Below are 25,356 nucleotides of genomic sequence, written 5' to 3' on the forward strand. Positions count from 1 at the left end.
GCATTACTGTAATGACATTATTGACTTGTTGCCCAAACACATTTTTAACATAATCTAAGGACTGAAATTGATACCTGTGTGATTTAGTTTGTTACTAGGTTTAGATATTTGCATCTTGATATTTACATCTTTTGTTTTCTTTCACCAGCCCAGTGGACAGTTCTCGATTTGGGTCTTCTGGTAACCTTAGCCAGGCCAGTTCCCAGTTCAGCTCTGATCCAGAAGAACAAAGTTATTCAGACACTCAGAACAGGTCTTCTGTTGTTGCTCAACCTCTTCCAGCCTCAGATGACACAGAAAAAGGGGAAAGGGAGATACTAGCAAATGTGGAGAAAGAAGTACAAGGGGAGAGTACGCCAAAACCTGTTTCTAATCAAGGGAGAAAACCTGAGAGGCAGCACAGGTACTGTATGTGACACACCGAATAGATGTGAATAAAGGAACGGTAAAATCATCTAGTAAAGACTAGGAAATATAAAACAAGATACAATCATATGAAACCTAAAAATTAAGCTAATATTCAAATTGAAACACTGAAAAATGTGTATTCATTGACCTTGATTGCAACTGTAATGAAACCTTATAATTACACACTGTTTAATTGTATCAAAATCATGTTTTAAATTTTTGTTTCTGATCTGCATCTGATCTAAATACCCCATGAAATTTAAATTTCTAGGTTTGTTCCCTAGTTCATGTCTAGCTTTGAGACCATCTGTATAATAGTATACTTTTAAAAGGTGACAAAGTTAAGTTACCAAATTATATGCATGTAAATGTATAATATACTCTTAATAGGAAATGGGACAAAAGTGTAGTTCCAGCAAGTGATTTTAGCCACTTGGTCTAATGTCATTTATTTGTCTTTTTTTTAAGTTTCTTTGAGGATGGCCCACCTCCTTTCTCTCCTTCCCGTCTGCGCTGGTTGAAGGCCATTAATAAAGTAAGAGTGAAGCTGCATGAGGTAAGAGGGAGAGGAACAAAACATCTATCACCTTTTTAAATAGTGGAAAATAAATTATTCTTGTTTTTTGCCCTACCCTTTTCCTCCATTCACTCTTTTGTTCTCTTGATGTTTATCTAAATTGAACCCTTGTTAGTTTACTGCCCTTCTGTTTGGTTGATTAAGATTCACATATAACAAATTCAGCGGCCACCATTGGGAATGAAAATAATGACATTTTAGTGTTTTTATGATTTTTTTTTTTATGATGATGATGATGTTCTTTTTGAGTGGTATATATTTACAGGAGAAAATAAACAGGTATGTACCTTTTTTTTTTTTTTTTTGTAAAAACTGTAATGCACACTTTGCTCATATGTAAAACAAGTTTTGAATCATTTGGGTAAATAGGTTACATTTACATTTACATTTAGTCATTTAGCAGACGCTTTTATCCAAAGCGACTTACAAAGTAGGACTAGATTAAGCGAGTCATCATGAAGAGGCAAAAACAAAAAAGCAGCGCAAGAAGTGCTCAAGATACAAAGTTCAGGCATTATTCAGAGTAGCATAAGCCCGATAAGTGAGGTTAAGAGGGAAAGGGGAGGGTTTTTTTTTTTTTTTTTTTTTTGGATAAGTGCTCACGGAAGAGATGGGTTTTCAGATGTTTTTTGAAGGTTGTCAGGGATTCTGCATTCCGGATGAGGGTGGGGAGACATTCCACCAGCATGGAACTGTGAATGAGAATGTTCTGGAAAGTGATTTTGTGGCTTTCTGGGATGGAACCACGAGACGTCGCTCGTTGGCTGATCGTAGGCTTCTGGTAGGGGTTATGTTTGTGTAACACTGTTGTGTCTTTGGTTTTTATTTAAGTTTAGTATAAATGTGTCCACGGCATTGCTAGAATTAACAAAATGTACTTTGTGTACATATAGTACTTTGTTTATGTGTAGAGAGAGAGAGAGAGAGAGAGAGAGAGAGAGAGATTTGGATTGATTTGTGTCAGTGTGCTTATTTTCTTAATATTTTCCCTCATACGCTGTCATACACTGGTTGCTTTGTAATTGAAAAGAATGTGCGACTTTGCCACCCAATCTGTTATCGTTTTGGTCTGATTTGGATTTGAGAGGTTTTTTTATGTTGTTATTTTTTTTAAATATATATATTGTGTGACTGTGACGTGTGCTGCTGGAAAGGTTGCTTGTAGCTGTGACTTTATTCACCTACAGTACAAGAGGATTGTTGACCGCAGGGCTTTAGGTTTGCTATTGAGAAATGGCAAATTGTGCCTTAATTATCTTTTCTTTTTTTATAGCATAATGTCAGTGCAGATTCAGAGGTTGTCATATAGTATTAGTGCTTAGCCATTGAATGGAGAAATGACAACGACTGAGATTACTCTCTTGGTACATCCAAACATGCTAGTAACTAGAGACAACTGCTGCTGTTTTTTGTTTGTTTGTTTAACCATTGTAATGTCACTAGAGAAATCAGATAATGGGAGAGAAGTGAAAAGGGGTCCAAAAACAATCTAAATAAATGCCTTAAATTATACAATAAACTAATAAATTCAATACATAGGCCTACTGTATATAAACATTACATAATGTACAGTAAAAAAAAATATGGAAGCCCATATATCTCTGCCTCAGTGTAAAATTGTTAAAAGATTGTTGTTGACCTTATTTTCTCATAATTACAACTTTATATTTCCCAGTTGTGACTTCTTATTTTAATCTTTATCACAGTAACTTTTTATTTTATTTCTTACTCTGGGGTGGAAAAGAGCTTCCATAATTTTCAGAATCATGTGTTTATTTTTTATATTTCCTCAAAATTAAATGAATCATAATGTATATCACCTGTATTCATTTATTCTTCATCGTAACAAATCCAATGAGAGATAATATTTACCCTACTAATTTAGCTTTGCTTTGGATATTTCAGTAATTAATCAAATTTAATGCATTTCTACCCACACAAATGTTTTAAGGTGTCCATATTACAGTGTAATTATACATTTAATAACTTGAGTAATAATAATTAACTACATGTACTTACTATAGGATTAGGTTTTGGTTTAGGGTTAGTTGCATGTAATTATGCAGAATTTATAGTTACTACTACAGTAATTACATGTAACGTGTAACAAGGACACTGTAAAATAAAGTGTTACCAAAAAGTCTTGTATATTGGATTCCTCAGAAACGTGTAAGTTTGTATTGCACTGCTTAGATGATGCAAGTCCACCAGTCGTACTGACAGTAAAACCAGTGTTTTTTTTGTTCTCATGATTCTCATAAAACTTTAGTCTGTGGTCTACATTGATATTTGCAATCTGCCTCAGCAGCTGTGTCTTCTGATGCATGCAGCTGCTAGAGGGAGGGAGCGTGGTGATGGGCGATTACTCTATTGAGACAAAGGCTGTGACAGGGAAAGTGTTGAGCAGGAAAGGCATCTTTAAATGATCACTGTTTTTCTGCTGACAGCTTAAATATTGCCTTCTGCCCTTAATGTTTGGAGTGTTTGTACAATTTCTTTATTAAAGGATCTGAAGTACAGGGGGTTTTCCTTTAGCATGTTATGTGTATGTGCACATTTGTGTTTGTTTCTGAAAGCCAAGTGTTGGAGACAAGTGTTGAATGGGACAGGCAAGACTATATGATATCCAAATGGCTGGATAGTTCTTTGTTTAAAATAGTCATTTTATCTCAACAAGAAATACTTTACCATGGCAACTAAGTGACATTACTATGGAAACACAACCTTGATTTTTGCATGTGGAGCCGCCCTTGGACTCCTTTTATATGCATATTTCATGTAGTTTAACTCAATCCAGTCAAAAACATTGATCATACAACATTTATCTTTTTAAAAGACATTAAGTGCTGGTTTAAATTGCTGTCAGATGTCTTGAGAACGAGTTAAACCTCTTATTAACTAAGCTGAGACTTAGTGTTTTATACAAGTGATTTCATGCAGGATTAAGGTGAATTATTAAAATTCTTTTTTTAGTCAGAACTAAAGAGATTGGCAGAACATTATCCAGACTTAAGCTTTTATGCTCATTAAACTGAATATGAAAACTGAATTAATCACTGGTTGTTGTGGAAATATTAATATCCAGCGTTTTTGTTTTAATGCAAAGGTTCAAAGTGGTGACTTGAAGTCACTATGCCTACAGTGCTCAAGGTTATGTGGAAGGGTATGTTGCATAATGAATGAATTGGTGTTTTTATACGAACAGCTGTAGAGCATGAATGGTGTCAGTGCTGCTTTAAATTGCATTTGAAAACTATGTGGACACTTTTTTTTTTTTAAATAGTTGCATAGGTTTCATTTTAGTTTCCAAAGCAAACTGCCCTAAACTAATTGCAGTGTCTCACTCTGATAACCTTAGTTTAAGAAACTGGAAGGACAAAATTCAACTGCAATATAATATTCTAAACGCATTTTTACTTGAAAGCCTACTTTTTCACTTGAAAGCCAATATGGGAAGGAAATGATACTTGAAGGGTCATTCCATTAGGAGTTAGCAAGTGAATTCCCCCAATGAAGACTTATTTTTACTCTCTGGCTTATGGTTCAATGTAATTTCATGAATTTGTGTATTGTGTTTTAAATGTGCTCTAGAAAATAAAGTGCCTTACCTTGCCTTGCCAATAATGGCCCTTCCACGAAACCTTTAGAAAAGGGAACATGAGATGGTTACTTAAATGAAGAAATTTTGCTGTTTATGATCATTTGATCTTGCGTGATGTGTTCTTGAGAAATCAAGGTAGTTTTGTTAGAGTAACCTCAAAGTAACCTTTTAAACCTGTTTAAACGCCACATATTCTTTACGTATTTACATATCTTTGTTTGTTTGTTTTATCAAGCACTACATGATGAGATTATTACAAATGCTAGTTAAGACAGCTTTTGTTATTTATGTAGTATGGAAAAAAAAATACTATGGTAATCAATGGGGCCCATCAACTGTTTGGTTACCGACATTTTTCAAAATATCTTATTTTGTGTTCAGCAGAAGAAAGAAATTCATACAGGTTTGGAACATCTTGAGGGAGAGTAAGTGATGATGGAATTTTGTTTTTTGGCTAAACTATCCCTTTAACACACTTGAAATGGTGAGGTATCTAGCAACGGTGCACAAGCTTTTCCTTGTGGAGTTGAAGCTGTTTTTTTGTTTGTTTTTTTTCTTACATGATGAATGACTTTGTTCTAGTGGCCGAATCAATAACCACAAGAATGATTATTTAGACATCATTCTGCTTTGTGTTGATGGTTTAAAACAGACTCCATGCTTTTTGTGCATATGAAACCAGTGATAATGCATTGCTCAGGAAGGAAGGAAGGAAGAGAGTGTGACATCTTTCTCTGTGATGACATTTGGCTGAGCATCACTGAATTGTAATACAATTTTAACAGAAGAACAAACTGATTGATGGTACATTTTCTTTCATCTGTCAGTACTACTGTACTGTGTAGCGATGTATTAGGGCAGAATGATTTACTAGTATTGACATTAAATCATGATGTTCCTTTCAAAATCTATTCTTAACAAAGAAAGTACAAGAAACAATGTTTGTATTTTGTGCCTTCCGTGTATCTTCGCAAACTGCACTGTGGTTGTTTTAAACTTTTTCTTATATGCGAAATATAAAGGCATGCACAGAGCCATATAGAACATGGGGCTGTTTATATAGGCCAGTTTTTTTTCTTTGTGAAATTGAGGACAGAATATATTTATTTATATTCCAGACCGAGCGGACATTAATATCCTTCAGACCTGTAGTGGCTATGCCCATTACAATAGTCATCCTCAGAGCTGGAGAACCCTAGAGAGATGGAAGAGAGAAGATGTGTCAAAGAAAATCAGAGCGATAGAGAGCGGGAGATAGAGGCTGAGCTGAAGGGAGAGAGAGAGAGAGAATGGAGCGAATGAATTGGATAAGGAAAAGTTTCTGACTTGGAGTAGTGAGTATGCATAGAATACTAACTGGAAGGAATCAAAGGCCTGTAGGATGACATTGGCTGAAAGTCACCAAAGAAATTCACCCCTCCCAATCGCAGCTTCCTTTTCCTGCTGATTTTTCCTACAGCATCCACAGAACCTGTGATAGCACTGACACTCTTTACTTCTCTAACGTTGTCTTCCTAATCAGAGGATCAAAGAGGAAGTGCCTAGAGGGAGTATGGATGTGAAGCGATGAATGGTACGCCATCCAGTAGCTTGTGTATTCGGTTGATTGAGCATTGATCAGTCAGTACAGAATATTGAACAGTTTTTGGAGATCAACCTGAGGTTGATCGATTGTGTAAAAATTTGTATGTGTATTTTTAATGTAATATAATCTAATATAAATTATAGAAATTAAATAGGTTATGTAAGGGATCTTGTACAGCCAATCAACCATTATCACCTAAATAAAAACCTTTAGGGTGATTCAAAACCCCTCTGCTTCATGTTGGGGTCCTCCTGATCACCCGCTATCTTTCGATAAGGAACTGAGTGTATAGTGGTTCTCAACTAGGGGACCGAGGTCCTCTAGGGGGCCTCAGTAATCTTCCAAAGGGGCTTCAAAATTATTTACAATGAATTTCAATAATTGAATAATGTAACAATTAATGTTTGTTGTTATTGCTAAATGTGCTAAAAATGTCCAAGTGCAACATGAATCATGTACCATATTTAATAAATAATAATAATAATAATAATAAAATTTAATTAGCCCCCTCAAGAATTTTCAGCAAATCTAAAACATTTGTATTGTCACATTCTGAGTTTTGTGCTGAGATATTTACCCATGTTTCCATTAATTCACCCAAAAATTTATTTTTACTTATGTTGTTTTTTCTGCAAGTTTATAGGGTCCAAAGCAACATTGGCTTTCATTTTATGGACAAAAGATTAACATCCTCTTTTTTTCCACAGGAGAATGTAAGTCATGCAGGTATGACATTAGGATGGGTAAAAAAAACAAAACAGGTCTTTTTTTTGTGGGTGAACTAATCCGTAAAGCTTTTTTTTTTTTTTTTGCAAAACTTGTTGCACACATGATGCAACTCATCTAGTAATTTAGACACAGCAACAAGATGATGTCATAGTGAGAGGAAGAAGGGTTGTAGGAGAGATGTGGAGTGTTTACAAGCCTCCGCAAGGGGGAGGAAAAGATAGAGAGAAACAGATGGAACGGACAAGTGTGGAGTGAGTAAGGCAGAAGTGTGAGGAAGAAGAGAGAGAGAGGGAGGAGGAGAATGGGTGAAAGTGTAGTGAACACTCACACATAGCTGAGGGTGGATGTGTTCTTAGCAACAAGCCAGAGGAGTGTAGGAGGAAGAGACTGGAGAATCAGAGATAGAGGAGTGGAACACTGACACAAATGTGTGTGAAGGAGCAGAAAAAGAGAATTGTTTGTATATTTTGAACGAATTCTAGTTTGTCAGTAATTGAAGTGAGAAGATGACATTGAGGAGCTTGTCAGGACTAAACAGACTTATTTAACTTGGGGTATAATAAGAGAACATCAGCTACTGACAGTGATTTCTTTTTCAAGTTAACTTGTTGGATTACTGTGGAAGCTGCTTGGAGCTTTGGAGAATGGGTGGGTTTAGACTCAATCTGTAATTTTCACTCTATTTTGACATTTATTATGGACTTATTATTATGCCTTTTTTATGGACTTTGTACATTGGAATTATAATGGGGAGCCCTCTTTTTAATTCCACTCTTTCAGAAAATGTACTTAATATTGTCCACTTATATCGGTGGTTTAATTGATCTGTACACCTTCAACGTGGTAAGTTGGATGTTTTTTCTTTCAATATGTTTCTTATTAAATATTTTATTTTAGTATTTAGAGAAATCAATATATCTTATTGCAAGCTCTTACAACAGTATTTCAGAAAAGGTTTTGCTTTATTATCAATATTCTGTGGCGCTATGTAAAAAAAATATTGTTTATAGTATTATTAAAGAAACAAATTATTTTATTTTGTATATATTTAAAATTTTTGTATATTTAAATTGAATTATTTCTCTCTGCTTGATATGTTGAGAAGTTTTATGCAGTGTATACATATGTTTAAGAAATAGTCTAAATATCTGAACAGTTTCCTCTCTTATCTAAGGTGTCATGGTTGATGCAAGTTTTGAGTGTAATTGAGCTCCATGGTTGTACATTACTATAATTTAGTGTTTATTAAGTAATATAGACATTTGAGCTGTATTGCTGTCTCACTCTCATTTTTGTCTTGCTATTTAGTTGCGGTGACTGGTTGTGATTCCAACAGGTTGTGATTCCAGCATTATGCTTAGGTTTCATTTTATATGTGTGGCAGATTTAATATTTACTTAGTTTACATGCAAAAAAGTACCCATGTTAAATTCAAATGTCATGTTGTATGGATTGATTGACAATCTGAGCTCTTGGATCTTGACCTTCTATGCATTTCTGTCTTTTTTTATTTTTTTGAACGAGCTTCTGTGAATACACCAAGTAGGCATGACATTGGAAGGCCAAATACGGAGAAATGGATAATGGTTCCTGTACGTGTAAGTGAGTTCAGCATGACCCGTGTGGCAGGCAGCCAGAATAAGCTGCCTGTAAACAGTTAACAGCCTGCCTGGAGACAGCAGAAGGCTATGCTGCTTAACATCACAGAGATTATTGAGTTTGCCGGAAAGGAGACTTGCACACGTTCTCCCCAAAATTCCTGACTACTAGCATCTCTGACTAATTCTGACATCATTTCTGACTTTTAGCTTCTCAGTTGGAGCTGTCTTTTGACAACATCGTCATAAACTTTTGTCTGCTTTGCAGCTAATATCTGACTGACATGTAAAGCAGCAAATCATAAATAAAAAAAAAGTCCTTACTCCAGGAAGTTGAATAAAGCAAACTAATCAGATCAGAGCTTGCAGTTTTGTGCACCATTTTGTGCAGTAAGCATCAGATAATATGTAAACAGACTGCGAGCCGCCCATGGGTGCACACTGTGGCTGATACTAGGCTCCCTTTGTTTATTTCCTGTGATGAATAAAAAAGGCTAGACAAAAAATATCATTGCATCTCTGTGGTAGAAGTTCTTCTCCTCTACCCAACCTGTTGTTGTAAAAAGTGTTTTTCTCTTTGCTTTTCCTTGTTTTTGCTTTGAATTCTTGCAGGAACATTTAGACAAAATAATATGATAAAAAGATCAATATCAAACTAGATAGCTGATTCTTTGTATTGAAGAATAGATCTACCATGGACACTCTTGACTGTGTGTCATTACTTTTACTTTGATAGATGAATGCCTGGTCATTCCACTTGACTGTCTGGATGAAATTATTGTGGAAAGTAGAGAACTTTCTTAGAGAACATTTACATTATTTTCCCTTAAACATTACTCCCATTTACCTTAAACATTATCCATGTTTAAACATTTGTGTTTTAAAGGTGCAGTAAGCGATTTCTGAGAAACACTGATGATAAGTGGATTGGCGATTACCAAAACATACTTGTAGCCAATCAGCAGTAAGGGGCGTATACTCATTAGGGGGAGGTGCCTGTGTTGCATAGCGTCTTTGTGAATTTGGGGGCAGAGTTACAAAGAGAGGGGTCTGATCCTTTTGGGTAGTAGCTTGTTTGTTTTGGTGAGTTCAAATATTTTTTTTCTCAGAAATCGCTTACTGAACCATTAAGTGGTAGTTTGTATACCCTCTGCTTTCTCCTCCCAGCATTTGTTCAGTGGCGTAACTTTGTAGACAGGTTGGGTGGGGGTTGCTAATAGAATGCTAAATCAGATATATGTTCCTTAATGGTCCAGTGGTAGAACATTCGCCAACCGTGTCAGAGGTTCTGGGTTCTAATCCACACTCGTATATATATTTTTTTTTTCTCGTATAGTTTTTTTTTTTCCTCATCAAAACCGATTATGTTCATCAGTGGTTGTATATCAAGCATGGACACGTTTGTGTGCATTGTTTTGTGATTTCACCAGAACGAATAGAGAGTATCTGCAACGGATTGAAGCGCGCGTCCGAGTGAAGACAATGCGGCGTGTGCGCGAGCCACATGAGAAAACACTGATCGCAGCGGCAACGAGCACTTTGATCACTTGATTTAAAAAACACATTTCAGCTCTAGATCGTCTCTTATTTAAAAAACGAACAAAATGAATGCTCTGCCAGTTAACTGGAGATGTTTTATTTATTTGTAGAATTGGTACGTTCGTGCCGCGAGATGTTTTAAAAAGTGGTGGGGACAATATCGACCCTGGCAAAAAGTGGTGGGGACATGTCCCACCCGTCCCACCCGCAAATTATGCCTATGGTTCTGTGCCTTTGTCTTCCGTACTTTTAGGTTGACAAAAAATGCATGCATTGAAGATCTTGGGAAAGCACATGCATGCAGAATGATCTCACCTTTAGCTCTTATACTTCAGTGATCTCATAAAGCCACATTAGCATGCTTCTCACTGTGTTTATTGTGGGTCACTCACCCCTGAATGCCTTTTCCTACAGTGAAAGACAGAGAGAGTAAGAGCGAGAGGAAGGGGCAAGGTTAAAAAGCGAGACTGAGAGGCATGCAAGGATACTAGTGAAGACTGTGTAAACAAAATATAAAATAAAAATTGTTTGGCTATTTAAAACTCATCCAGTTGTTGCTAGTTAGGCAAGTGTTAGAGCACGATGGAGAAAGACTAGGCTATGCTTCATGTATGATATAACCCTTTTGCCTTAAATCAAACTCTTAACACCGTGTCTAACACTGTGGTTTAATCACACCAACTCATCTTCTCTCAGCCTCAATCTCCAATGTAACACCACCTCAGCAAGACATACCAGACCGTGTACTTATTTGTGGGAGAATGCGAAGTTAAGTTGCTGTCTGTCAAATACTGTAGAATAAACCACATGCAAACTCACAGAGCAGGGGTGTCAAAATAAGATGAGAATAACTGAGTCATACCACTTAACTTGAGTCATACCATCTTAACATCCATGAGTCCCTTTACAGTTCCTGATAACCTGTGAAACTTGTTTCATTAAGTTGATGCTTGGGAGCAGATGTCAGTAATGGGAAAGTAAAGATAAATATAGAGGAATAAACAGAGGAGGTAGTTTTATTCAGGTAATTGCCATCTTTATATAGAGACATATATCTACAGTATATACTGAGGACCTGAATGTACAGTAGGTAAAGAAAATGGTTTCCATAGCTACCAGTGTTACACGATTTTGCACTAACATGTGACATTTTCTCTGCTTAATTGACTCTCCGCAAGGGGATGATGAGCCAGAATACCTCTTCAGCCTCTATTTTTTACCTCTATTTTTGTTCTCAAGGAATGAAGATGATCGTTTTCAGGCGTGTTTCTTGTTGGAATATGCTAGTCTCACTGATAGAGCTGTTCACTTTGGCATACTTATTACCGTCACATTTCCACATAATTTAAATACACTTTGGTGTCAGTGCTATTTGCACCAGATAATGTGGAAATTGATGATTGACAGTTTCAATGTGTGCTGCTCTAAGACATCTTTGGGAGACTCATAATGGATTGCAGATGATAAATTCTCTGCACTGATAAATTCTGGGATTACTTTGTAGTGTTGCAAATCCGTGACAACTTTGACAAGGGAGGAAATGAGCTATGAATTCAACTTAAGACAAAGAACCAAATGTATAAACAATCATTTGTTTTCTTAACCGAATTGGTAAATGTGCACTGGTTTGATTCTTTTAAATGTCCTTTTCCCCCTTAGTCTTGGACCAAGTCCTGCTTAAATTGATTGACAATCTCTCATTTGTATCATCAGATGCTGTATTTCAAGCCTGAGTAATGTGATTCAGCTCCACAGCACAGAAGAAGGGAGGGGAAGCGATGTTCTCCCGCAATCGCTGCAATGGACAGGATGGCACAGGCGTCCCTCAGTATCCCCGACCCAAAAAAAAAAATGCAGTGCCAAAGAGGAGGCAGCCTAATCCCAGAGTTGCTCTGGTGTTGCGTGGGAAAATTAATCGTTTCTTGCAGGGATCTGCAGATCATACTGTCCAGCCTTCTGGTCTTTACTATGCTGGAATTGAAGAAGAGGATGAAGAGGGTGAAGATGATGTTGAAAAGTTGCAGAACTACTACAGGAGAGGTTTCGCTTCGGTAGAGGACTGCTGCTCGCCTCAGGTGCCAAATGGACATGGGCTGGGAGAAGTTTCTGAGGCCCCTTGTGTAGGGGAAGTGGAACTAAATCGAGAAGGAGGCATCAGGATTCCTTGCACTTTGCAGCACAACAGTAATTTGGCAGTGGTTAAAAACCAAATGTCGCAAGATCTAAATGGGACTGAGTTTTCATCTGGTAGAATACTTGATGGTGAGCCTAAAATACAGACAGACACTCTGCTGTGCAGGTTTAATATGACAGTGCAGGATGAAGTTGGGAAGGGAAATAATGAGGACTATCAAGAGGAAGAATCGAGTGCTATCGTTGAGCACATACTAAAGGAATTGCGAGGGATCAACAAAATACAAGAGGAGATTTCAGACTTGAGGGAGTACTTGTCATCTGTTCGTGGTTCTGTTGAGGAGGTTTCTAGCTGTGTAGATGCCGTTTTAATGGAGATTGAATGCATGCGGTCTGGAAAAAAATCTGGTGTGGAGACTTGGCCAGGGGCAATGGGTGGCACTGAAGGTCACAACCATCACAAATCAAGTAAAACTGTTAGTATAGGCTGCAATAAGCCTTACGCTGTTGAATCCTCAAGTAGCTGTGGTAATATACCCCCGCAATATCAAGTTTTTGATGGGAAACACAAAGAGGTGCCATGGCAATCCACTTTGACTAGTTCCAAGGCTTCAAACCACAATGAACACCATCCATTTACACAAGAAACATCTGATCAAAGGTCAAATGTATCTCAAGGTGCATGGAGAAGGAAGCTTAGCTTTGGTTTCCTTGAGCGCCAGGATGGGCAGGACTGTCCAAGCACCAGTTCTCCATCTTCGGGTCAGAGTTCCAAGTCTGAGTCTGATCCAGAAAGACCCACCTCTGGACAGGGCAATACAGGGTGTGAATGTCAGACCTGGAACCCAGTGGCTTTAAAACGCAGTAAGAGTGGAGAGATTGGATTGAGCGAAGATGATTCTTGCTCCAGACAAGGCAGTTTTGAAGAGTCAGAGTGCTGCACAGGTGAGGTAAACCGCTGGGACCCATCAAGAGCTCTAAGTACTTGTACAATGGGCACCTCAGATCAAATATCCATAGTATCTGGTAAACACTACAACTCTCCTGCTAGTGCATGCAGTAGAGAGGATTGGAAGCAGTATGATGCAGAAATGCTCCATGAAGAACCTGGTTTGGGCTCCCATAATTGCAAAGGAGTTGGTGAATGTCCTCAGTGTTCTGTGTATCAGAATGACATTTATCATGTATCTTCTTCTGAAAATTGCTTTGTAAATCTTCCATTTAAAAGTGAGTCAATAGAAAGTGTGGTTGTTGAGCCATCCAGGAGCCTTCTAAATGAATTTACATCATTATGTAATCAAAATGCCCCTGATTGGAAGCCTGACTCTGCTGATGACAGTAATGTGACATTAAATGTAAAAAAGTTTGGTAGAGCAGTTCTTGACTTCAAAACTGCCTTACGTGGAGCTCTGAAGAAGATGGATGGAACTAGTGCTACTTTGCCAGGAGAAAAAATTGAAGTCTATTCACCGATCTCTCTGTGTGGGAAGCAACAAGGAATGATGGTGACTGGAACACAAAATTTAGAGATGCCTCATATAGAGATAGGGACTCCACAAACAGAAACCAACTATTATGAGCGGCCTCAAGCCATCAGTACTGAGAAAGGCTTCGCCGAGATACCTCAATGCATCCCCACCAAAGCAAAACCTGAATCACCTCTTCACCAGCATAATATTGAAGATTCAGAACATCCAAATTCTCCAGGGTTGGACTCATCCACCAGTAATGCATCAGATGCTACATATGGACATCAAACCAGTGCTCATTTAACACAGTGCTTCTCTACAGACATTATCCAAGACTCTTTTTCCCCTGAAGAACTAGCAGTTGAAGAGGAGCAGAGAACACTAATGGGGGAAACGAAGCCTCCCACCGAGTCCTTCACAGAAGGAGGTAGCGAAGCAGAGCTTAGTCAGCGGGATGCACGCCGCCTGAAGTGCCTCAGGACTTTCCAGCAGATTCTGAGGGAGAAGAGAGAGTCCAGAAGACAACTCAGTATAGTGACCATGTCAGCATTTTCTGAAGATGATTTGAACCCAGGTATATTGAGGCCCTTTGCGTCATATTCATTGTTCTGTTTTATTGGGATTTGCCATAAGTTTCTGGCTAAAGTTTAAAATTTGCAGTGTTGGTGGTTTCTGTGAACTCTGTCATGAAATTCCTTGTCAGAAATGGAAAGTAAATAATTCCAATGACCATGGCTGTGCACATAAAACGTGTCTCACAAATAGTGTGCAATATTTAAATGCTACTCTTTTTCCATTTTTTTTCTGTAAAATATCAGATTTCATGAGAAACTGCTGACTCTTGTAGCCAGTGGTCCTTTTCTGCAGATATATTAGCAAGCGCCCTTCTGGTTGTTACACTAGTCTTGTTCCCCAGGCTCAAACTAATTACACTCATTGAACTGAAATGAAAACAAATCTGACATGAAAGCAGAGTGCAGGGAAAATTTAGGAGCCGTTATAAATGAATAAAACATCTCAATGAAACTTTCATGAACTGTCTAGATCAATTGCAAAATCGCCACAGTTATGCAGTTCATATTCCCGGTCCATATTTATAAACAAGGTTATTAAACTCTCTGTCTGCAGATATAAATATGTTCTTGGACAAGAAGTTTATATGCTTTATAATGTTGTCTAGTTAAAGAATCCTGTCTGGTTCTGGCTAACAATTATGTGATAGCTTGATGTGCTATTTGTTTTTATTTTCAGATGGAAGCCAGGATGAAGATCAGGTTATATCTTTTTCACATTGTTTAAAAAGTGCCTTGATGTTTTATGTTTGCAGTGCTGAAGATAAATAATGTTGTTTAAAGGACTTAAATATGCATGGTGGTTACAGACTATTTTTTGTATTTACTGCATTCTGTTAAATTACTTGTCTGTTTTTTTAACTTTGTTTAAATCATGCCTTGTTCTCATTGTAAGCTATGCTGCATTGTAAACATTACACACATTTTCAGACTGTGTTATTGATTGTAGCTCATTAAAGTATCCCTCCCGGTTATACCGTATAAAATAGAAACTGTGATGGCAGATACATTTATGGCCTATTGCTAGAGTTGCTGAGTCAGAGTTTTATAGCAATGGTTTTCTTCCATCAACCCTTTTGTTTTGAGGGGTTTGGCATTAGGGATGGGTTTGTGTAAGGAATTTAATGATTCTGTTGCAACTACATCAACAATTCTTGGTATTTTTGAGAAAGAAATAAGTGCATAATTCATTTAGTGCACTTGTAGCCTGTTGCCAAATGATGAGTTGAGATAAAATGGTGTTTACATTTTTTTTATTATAGCACAGAGGTGTATGAATGCCATTCAATAATTTGTCCTAATTTTATATTACATAAAATCATTTAATTGTTATAAAATTAATTTTGCTAACATATATTTTATTTGATTAATTTAATTTATGTTACAAATGGTATGATTGCTTTTAATTTTTATTTGCAAGATAAGTTTCTGTATTTATCTTGCATCAAAAGCAAAAGTACTTTTCTCTGTGTTAGATATACTGTATTATACTTATCATGTGTTTTGAAAGTCAATTCAGTTGTAATTTTCTGACAGGAATTGTGCATTGATTTTTGAGAACTTGCATGTCTCATCCTGTCTTGACTAGAATTTTTCTCATGACCGTAAAATTCTGATAGTCACAAAAATAGTGGTGAAATTAAATCAACCAAACAGCAGGGCTTTCACTATTCCTTTTTCTCCCTGTTTCCCTTGTGCTGTTTATGTGAAGCTTTAACATTTTATATTTGTTTTAATACATGGCAATATGATCAACCTTTCAGAATATCAATGGAGACCATAACAAACATCCATGGGCCAAACCTGGGTATGAACTCTTGCTCATTTTCTTTCACTGTTCGAACCATGTTGTTGTTTAGCTGTTCTTCACCAAATTTTTATCTTCCATTACTGGAATATCCATATTTTTTATCTTCAGGGGAGGTGGAATATTTGGCATTGACAGCATGCCTGACCTTAGGAAGAGAAAGCCTATCCCCTTGGTTAGCGAAGTGGTGAGTGATTTAATTTTTATTGTTCATTTTCCTCAGCCCCACCCATATTGAAACAACATTCTGCCATATTTCTTAGTAATTTATCCCTCTCTATTGGGTATACAGATTTGTCTTATTGTAATCTAACTCTTTTATATCTCTTATCTAACCTAACCTAACTCATATACTTGCAAAATCTTAACTGAATTCTGATCTTCTTTTGGCATTTTTCTTAACGCTTTCCTTCACTACTAGGCCATGGTAAGTAAACCTTTTCTATTAGAGAATGCTTCACAATTCAAGGTTTACATTTTTCAGCTTTTACTCAAAGCAGACATAAAAACAATATTCAGGCATATGTTTACATTATTTTAGGTGTAGAATGTTATTTTAGCTATAACATTGCGTCCGAGTCAGACATGATGTGATTCCAGTGACAAGCAATTTGTCTGTCCACACTGAAGGCGAAAAAATAAAATATTAAATTTCAGATTGTCAAAAAAATTTGTTTTGTGCTCAGTTTAATTTTCAGTGTGTGATGCCATCACCTTTGATTTGCCACTCAACTCGTGATTGAAATGAGCAGTATACTATATCACCAATGAATGAGCGCATGACATCCTGTCTCACAGGGGTTGATATTACAAGTGGTCTGTTTTTGATTAATGGATTTTGGCATCCATGTACATGTGTCAATGTAAACTTGTAATTGAATGTCTTCTCTTCACCCTTGAAGAGGGACATCATATGTGACTGGTGCATTAAAAACCAGGCGAGTGTGCATACTACTGAGGAGTATTTGAAGAGTTTGTCTTCTCCATGTCCGTGAGTCAGAAATGGGGGACTTTCATCAATCAGTCTTTGTTGCTACACTATAAAATTGAAACCCACACAGATACATTTGACATGCTGCAGAGGAGACAAAAAAGAATAAATGCAAAATAAAAACAGGCTTGATCTGAAGCTTTTGACTTGCACAACAGTTTTCATGGCAACGAAGGCTGCTTTTTTGTAAAGGGTGATTAAGATGAATATAAACAAAGGTTATTGCACGACTCTGGAATACTTGATTCTGATTACAATTGACATGTTCCAGACAAATGATAAATAAGGGAAAAAATTACTCTTTTTTTTTTTTTTTTTTTTTTTGCATTTTTATGACATTGCAGCTGGACATTTTCTCCTATCAATGTAGTATCGATCCTTGTATTTAGCTTTCAAGCCTTTTTAATTGACTGAACCTCAGCTATGACCTGCCAGCCCCCTCACTCACCCTGTACCACTCACGGTTGACTAGCTGAGCAATTGATGGCCAGGGAAAATATAAAGCCAGCCATTTGCTTGTGTTGGATCACTGTCATTAGCTATGAGAGGCTAAATCGTGCTCTTATCTTCGTTCCTATGGAAAATCAATCTTTGGAGTATTTGTCTGCCTTTAGCTATGAAACAATCATTTATAGTTTTTTCAGCATGTTTTATTTACAGTATTTATAGGCTGTTTTTTATGGTTGTTTTTTTGGTACTATTCTTTATTATTGTATTTAGTCATTTAAGAAGTTAGAAATTAAATGCTGAAAGCTTCTTAGACACGGTGCCCTTAATGGGTGAATAGTGTTTAGCATATTAATGGGAATGTAGTATACACAGGCATGAATTGACATTTACCAGGTGGAAAAATAACAGACAATTTTGCTAAACCCATTAGGGGAGCACAAATAAAGTCACAGACCCATAATGGTATAATAAATACTACTATTATTAATTCATATTCAACCATTGTTCCCCTTTCTCAGTCTCTGGTACAGTCCAGGAAAGCTGGGATCTTGCGTGCATTATCTGTGCGCTCTTCAGTGAAGGATGAAGAACTGGTAAGACCTGCAAATACACAAACATCAGTCATCTATCTGCTTCTCTCTTTTTTAAATTGCTTCTCTCAACTCAATTGTTAAAGTTGCAATGAAACGGAATTAGTGACAGATCTTTTCTTCGGAATTGTGTGACATACATCTAAGTGAAAAAAATAAGTGTTCTATCCATTGATTGTTGATTCATTGGATGGCAGCACAGCTAATTCAGACAGCTTGAATTAGATTGTGAGAAAGGGACGGGGTTTAAGCAGATTAAATGAATGCAAAGGTCCTTATTACAAGTCAAAAAATAACTATGTCCGGATGTATTATTTACAATAAGACCAATAACAAGTATTTAGAAAATAGAGAGAGTGAATTTTCATGTCATGCTGACTTTAAAGAAATAGCAAAAAGAAAAAGTCATTTCACTGAAAAGACATGATTCACACCATCTATGATCAATACCATGCACATATTTCATTACCAATAACAATGTAATGAGTTTGAATGACAAAGATTTTCAGTAAATTATTATTTAATTTGTATCATGTGTCTTTAAAAGTTCCCAACTTAATGTTTTTTTGTTTTGTTTTTTGAATTTCTTTGGTCCTGATACGCAATTAATAAATAAAGAATTAAAAGAACTTGTAGTCTTTCAGAAGTAATATACAGTATCACACCAGCCATTTGTATAGCTATTACATTCATGGTTCTTTTTTTGCCATTTTTAGAGCTTGACAGCATCTGTCTCCTTTCACTTTTATTGCATGGCATTGTGTTTTTCATTGTGTGGTTCAGAATGATAAAGGGTCATAATGATAACGGAGTAATTGTTGACAGAATTAAAATGCTCTAGTTTTCATTTCTAGTTTCGATTTTTCTAGTCTTATATCAAAATATAAAGTTACCCTTCAGATGCTCCGAATTGATGAATGTTTGTGTGGGTGTACACCTACACCTTATGTAGAGAAAGATGTGTGATGTGGCTCTCAATTGGTCATCACTTTGACACCTGTCTGCCCACTTCCATAACTACACCTACACCAATATTTATAAAGCATATCTTGGGCTCTTACACTTACTCTACCTGCTATTTTTCCCATTTTCGGTTTTCTGAACCATTCTTAACAGCTTCCTGTCTTTTCATTTCAACACATCCTACATTTGATCTGGGCTTTGTTTTGAAATGCCATCATCAGGATTGCGTCTAGGGCCCATTTCTGCAGACACCATTTTCAGTTTCTTTCTCTCTCTGTAGAAGAATCATGTGTACAAGAAGACCCTCCAGGCTCTGATTTACCCTATTTCTTGCACGACACCCCATAACTTTGAAGTGTGGACCGCCACCACGCCCACCTACTGTTATGAGTGTGAGGGTTTGTTGTGGGGTATCGCGCGGCAGGGCATGCGCTGCTCAGAGTGTGGAGTCAAATGCCACGAAAAATGCCAGGAGCTTCTCAACGCAGACTGTTTGCAGAGTGAGTCACTAACCAAATACAGAAAAAAAAGCAACAACAACAAAAAAACTACTTAAATGTCCATTACAGTTAGTAGTTTATGTATTTGTATTATTTCTTTGCACTATTCCTTATGAATGTTACATCTGTGCCATTGATGGATGCTTTTTAATAAAAGTAACCAACTGATTGAGCAGAAAGCTTGTAAAAAATGAGGAAGAAATATGCAAGATTATACACTAATGCTCAATTATACAATTCATGAAAAATATACAAAAATTAATTTAAGTTCAACTTTTCCTTTAATGTTAATATAATTTGTAATGAAAATACACAATAGAAACTTTTTCACTAGTGCAGTATGTTTGACGTGTTTTTGTTCCCTCTTTTATTATGTTTTATATTGCGATCAAATTCTAAACGCATCTCTACAATTGCTAGGAGCTGCTGAGAAGAGCTCCAAAACGGGAGCAGAGGACAGAACCCAGCATATCATATCAGCCATGAAGGACCGCATGAAGATCCGAGAGAGGAACAAGCCTGAAATCTTTGAGATGATAAGGCTTGTGTTCAGTATGACTAAACTGAACCATGCTCAGCAGATGAAGACCATCAAACAGACTGTGCTTGACGGAACATCAAAATGGTCTGCCAAAATCTCCATCACGGGTACGGAAGCAGGGACAGCTGATATTGCTCTGTACTTTGATTGAAATGTTTAGAGTATTCAATTCAATTCACAATTATTTGTATAGCGCTTTTTCACAATACATATTGTCTCAAAGCAGCTTTACAGAAAATGCATATCTACATTACAATTTAGAGTGGTCTGTTAACCACTGTTAACTTGACTGTGTCCAAGTTATGTATTTCAAAAATGTACATATACAAATTACACAATTAGCTAATAATGTATTAATTTAAACAATGTATTAATTTAAATTTAGAGTAGACACCTTTCAATGATCTATATATTCAAGGAACAATTGTGTAATTGCAGATTTCTATTACTAAATAATGTCCTGTGCCTGCATTGAAATTTATTTATTTTTTTTTCTGATCAGATTGTGTGTGTTCATGTGTTTTTTTCCAGTGGTGAGTGCTCAGGGCCTGCAGGCTAAAGACAGAACTGGTTCCAGTGATCCGTATGTGACGGTTCAGGTTGGAAAGACTAAGAAGAGAACCAAAACCATCTACGGTAACCTTAACCCTGTGTGGGAGGAGACGTTCAACTTGTGAGTCTTGTACAATATTTCTCTTTGTTCTCTTGGAATCCTTTCTTTTACTTGCTTTGTTCTTATTATCATTTTTTTGATAATATAATTTTTCTCCGAAAGGCAATCTTTGCTCAGGAGTTGTTTTATGTCACCTTTGTCTCAGATATTTCTCCTAATATTTCTTAAAATAGAATCATAAATAAATAAAATAATAAAAAATGATTTTAAAAACTAATATAATAAAAAATAAAGAAAGAATCACAATTGTGACAATTATTGGCATACTGTAAAAGGGTATGGAGCTATACAATAATTGTGGATAGCATATCTCAGATAATTCAGTGAATATTGAGATCTCTGACTTTTGCTGACTTTGGTATCTTGACAAATTTGAGCACAGGTTGTTTGATTGTTGAGATCTCTCCTGAAACTCCACTGGGGACACATTAATTCCTGGAGACTTGCTCAGGAGAAAAAAATAATCTGAGAAGAATGAGACTTCAGCAAAAGTGTCTATTTGGTCTCCATGTTATTGGTCCTCTTTGCAGTCTAGGAGAAGTAATTAAATAAGATATAAGATTTTAAAGTGATCTCCCACAGGGTAGTAAGTCAAAGTCAAGCCAAAACTTATAATGTATAATGGAATTCTTACTTGGGGAGCTTCTCGCAGAGCTAAGACAACGTGCAATGTGCACAATTTTAAAGAAGATTTTAAAGTATACTGTACACTGCTTTAAAAAAAATTATTATGCGTATGGGAAGAAAGCACTGCATTGCATTCAATATTCTATGGCATAGTCCAGCAGAATAATATATAAGCCACAATAGCAAGTTTTGTTGTTAGAAACCACTCTAATATGTGCCTTATAATTATTTAATAAAGTGTCAATTTATAAAAGCAATAATTAATACTTAGCTTATTAAATAAATTCCTTTTTAATTATAGTGACCATAAACTATTCTAAAAGTAATTGAATTAGTAGTTTGGTTAATTAAAATGAAGACAGTTTTTAAGAATTATAGCAACTTGTGTTCATATTGAATTGTTGTTAACTGTGTTGAAATCACAGATAGTACATTTCTGTGGCTTTGCAAAAGTAATTAAAATTTTAGAACCAAAACAATACAAATACAAAAACAAATCTCTTTCAGAGGCGTTGTGATTTGTGATTTGTTTTCTGTCACCTCCCCAGTGAGTGCCACAATTCATCTGATCGCATTAAACTGCGCGTATGGGATGAAGATGATGATATAAAGTCTCGCGTGAAGCAGCGTCTCAAAAGGGAATCTGATGACTTTTTGGGTCAGAGCATCATCGAGGTCCGAACCCTAAGTGGAGAAATGGACGTCTGGTATAACCTTGGTAAGTTCCTCAGTCTATGTGTGTTTTAATGTTGAGTAGTTTTTGATCGCTTAAAAAAAAAAAAACCTTTTCTCTGGAGTTTTGAAAGTAGCACTTGTGTGTTCTATACAGCTGGAAGTCTCACTGTGGGTTCCCTCTGGAATTTTGAATGGGTTTTAAAATAGTTGTTTTTGATTTAATTAGTTGTTTTAGTTAGTTAGTTAGTTTGATTTAGTAGTTAACATTTACTGGAAAAGGGCTTTCATGTTTTGTTCTATAACATAAATTACACAGTCACATCTTCCACATCTTCTGGATTTTGAAACCTTTGTGTGCTTTTTTTTGTTGCGTTAAGTTGCTAACAAGTCATTCAGGCTAATTAGGACCTTATTTTTTTCACCTCATAAATCTAAAACTGATATTCGAAAACCCCATTAGAAATTCTCAAGGGAACCCATGACTAGACAGTGCTAATTTTCTTAAGGGGATTAGGACTAAAAACTGAATGGCTCCATTATGTTACACAAGAAATTAAACCATCGGTCTGCTTAAGGGTTGGGATTTCAGTGCAGGTAATAAACGATCCATGCCAAACATATGAACTGTAATAATATATATCTTGCTTCATTTTTAATGTTGTAATAAGCCTGAGCAGATAAAATTTTCAAATGTAGTGATTTGCATGAATTTAACAAAGTTACTGTGAAATATGCCAAAATTTTACTTTTAGCTATTCATGAAAACTTGCACGATTAATATGTCCAACTTTGCTGGTGGACATTTTACGGTCAGTCAGATGGTTTAACTACTCTACAGCCACAAGGCTTCTTCTCTCTTTGCATAATAATATTACAGAAATGAGAAAGCTGTTCTTCAGATGTGATTTTCATTAGAGCTCAATACATTTGTGTCCAATCTGTTCATAATGGCTTCCTACACCAATAAATTGTTTCTGATCAAATATTTATTGTAGAAAGGGTTAGGTGATAGGTGTTGATTTTAAAATCTTAAGTCTGATGTCTTTAAATTTGAAAGTACTGTTTATTATCGCTTGATGATAAAATTGATTAAATGTTACTGCCGGATGTAAATCTCCTATTATGCTTTGGCCAAGGGTCTCCATTAGAAGCAGATGCTGGTAAACTTTCATATCAGATGTCTAATGACCATGTGTAATCTCTTATTTCTGCAGAAAAACGCACAGACAAGTCAGCGGTATCAGGGGCCATTAGACTGCAGATAAGTGTGGAAATTAAAGGGGAAGAGAAAGTGGCCCCTTATCATGTCCAGTACACCAGTCTGCACGAGGTAAAACACTTACAATTATATATTTTTAAATTTAAATTTCAAATGCCTGTGTACACTAATGTTCAAGAACTTCTTGTTATATATTTTTAAAGAAATTAATGCTTTTATTCAGTAAGGGTGCTTAAAATTAATCAAAAATGACAATAGAGACTTTTACATTGTTACAAAACATTTCTATTTAAAACAAATGCTGAATCCCATCATGTATCATGATTTCCACAAAAATTAAAAGCAACCTGTTTTTTACAGTGATAATAATAAGAAATGTTTCTTCAGCACCGGATCGGCATATTGAAATGTTTCAGAATGATCATATGACACTGAAGAGTAATGTCTTACGGCAAATTCCATCACAGGAATAAATAAACACTGCCGTTCAAAAATTTGGGATCGTTAAGATTTTTTATGTTTTTAAAAGAAGTATCTAATGCTCACCAAGGCTGCATTTATTTGATTAAAAACAGTAATATTGTGAAATATTATTACAATTTAATATTATCACAATTATTACAAAATAGAACTGTTTTATATTTTAATTCTATTTTAATTTATTCCTGTGATGCAAAACATTACTCCAGTCTTCAGTGTCACATGATCCTTCAGAAATCATTATATTATGCTTATTTGCTTCTCAAGAAACATTTATTAACATTGAAATATTGTCAATGTTGAAAACTGTTATGTACAAATTTCTTTCAGGATTCTTTGATTCTTTCAGGATTCACACACACACACACACACACACACACACACACACACACACACACACACACACACACACACACACACACACACACACACACACACACACACACACACATATATATATATATATATATATATATATGCACATATACACACACCTATTTTAAATGATTTCACAATATTACTGTTTTTTACTGTATTTTTAATCAAATAAATGCATCCAGATTTTTTTTTTTATATATATTAAAATCCTACTAAACCAAACTTCTGAATGGTACATAATTAATCTCTAATATATTTATACCAAAAGCCAACAAACAGAAAATAATTTCGAAACACTCTCCATCTCTCTTTTTTTTGTAGAATTTCTTTCACTTTGTGACAGACGTTGAAGGGCAGGGTGTGGTGAAGTTGCCCACGGCACGTGGAGACGATGCCTGGAAGATCTACTTTGATGAGATTGCTCAAGATATTGTAGATGAGTTTGCCATGCGCTATGGGATAGAATCCATCTATCAGGCCATGACGTAAGCCATGGTTTTCTGTGTATTCTGACAGCTACAGGTCCTTTGCTGTTGACAGGAAATGTCTGCTGGTAGCGTTCTGTAATCGCATCAGTGCCCATCAATAATAAGTCAGTTTTAACAATATGAGTTGTTGTTTAAAATAATTTTAAATCCTAAGTGGGTATTGAAATGGACTGAATATTTGGGTTCAGTTGTGCACATTGATATTCCGAACAGAATGTTAATGAGCCTTTTGTTTATTCAATAGAGACTTGTTTTGGTGAGAAGCAGTGAATCACATTGAAATAACTGACTTATTGTTTGAAATGAGTGAAATATTGTTTGAAATATCTACTGATGTGGAAATATCTCCACATACTGATAAAAGGAAAATTAATATGATGTATTATTAAAACATTTACATTTACTATTATTACAGTAACACTTTATTTCGATAGTCCACTTTAGACATTCTACTAAGTATAAGTAACTTTGCAGCTACATGTCAACTAACTGTCATTAGAGTATTAGTAGACTGTCTGCTTAATATCTGCTAATGCATTATTTTGTTGGTCCCCTAACAGATATTCTAATGACTATAAGTAACTTGCCCAACTAAAAGACAACTTATTCTCCCAACCCGAACCCTAACACCTAACCATAACCTAACAGTCTACTACAGTCTACTAATACTCTAATGAGAGTTAATTGACATGTAGTTGCAAAGTTACTTATAGTTATTAGAATGTCTAAAGTGGACTAATATCGAAATTAAGTGGAACCATTA

General features: G+C 35.9%; 1 protein-coding gene across 4 annotated transcripts in view; it reads left to right on the forward strand.

The window, feature by feature from the left end:
- LOC311083258 (uncharacterized protein) overlaps positions 1 to 25,356 on the forward strand; it is a 72,472-nt gene that overhangs the window by 14,766 nt on the left and 32,350 nt on the right. For all 4 annotated transcript variants that reach the window (XR_014606256.1, XR_014606257.1, XR_014606258.1 and 1 more), the window contains exons 2-12: positions 149 to 403; positions 877 to 964; positions 15,975 to 16,018; positions 16,130 to 16,205; positions 17,978 to 18,052; positions 19,293 to 19,512; positions 19,933 to 20,160; positions 20,585 to 20,726; positions 21,902 to 22,071; positions 23,243 to 23,358; positions 24,427 to 24,590. Coding sequence is in view for 1 of the 4 variants with exons in the window: in XM_084114670.1 (XP_083970796.1) it covers positions 149 to 403; positions 877 to 964; positions 15,975 to 16,018; positions 16,130 to 16,205; positions 17,978 to 18,052; positions 19,293 to 19,512; positions 19,933 to 20,160; positions 20,585 to 20,726; positions 21,902 to 22,071; positions 23,243 to 23,358; positions 24,427 to 24,590 (1,578 nt within the window). In the remaining 3 variants the exon portion in view is untranslated. The remainder of the gene's footprint in view (positions 1 to 148; positions 404 to 876; positions 965 to 15,974; positions 16,019 to 16,129; positions 16,206 to 17,977; positions 18,053 to 19,292; positions 19,513 to 19,932; positions 20,161 to 20,584; positions 20,727 to 21,901; positions 22,072 to 23,242; positions 23,359 to 24,426; positions 24,591 to 25,356) is intronic.

Source organism: Abramis brama, assembly GCF_963993115.1.
Source record: "Abramis brama genome assembly, chromosome: 5".
NCBI classification, from domain to species: Eukaryota; Metazoa; Chordata; class Actinopteri; order Cypriniformes; family Leuciscidae; genus Abramis; species Abramis brama.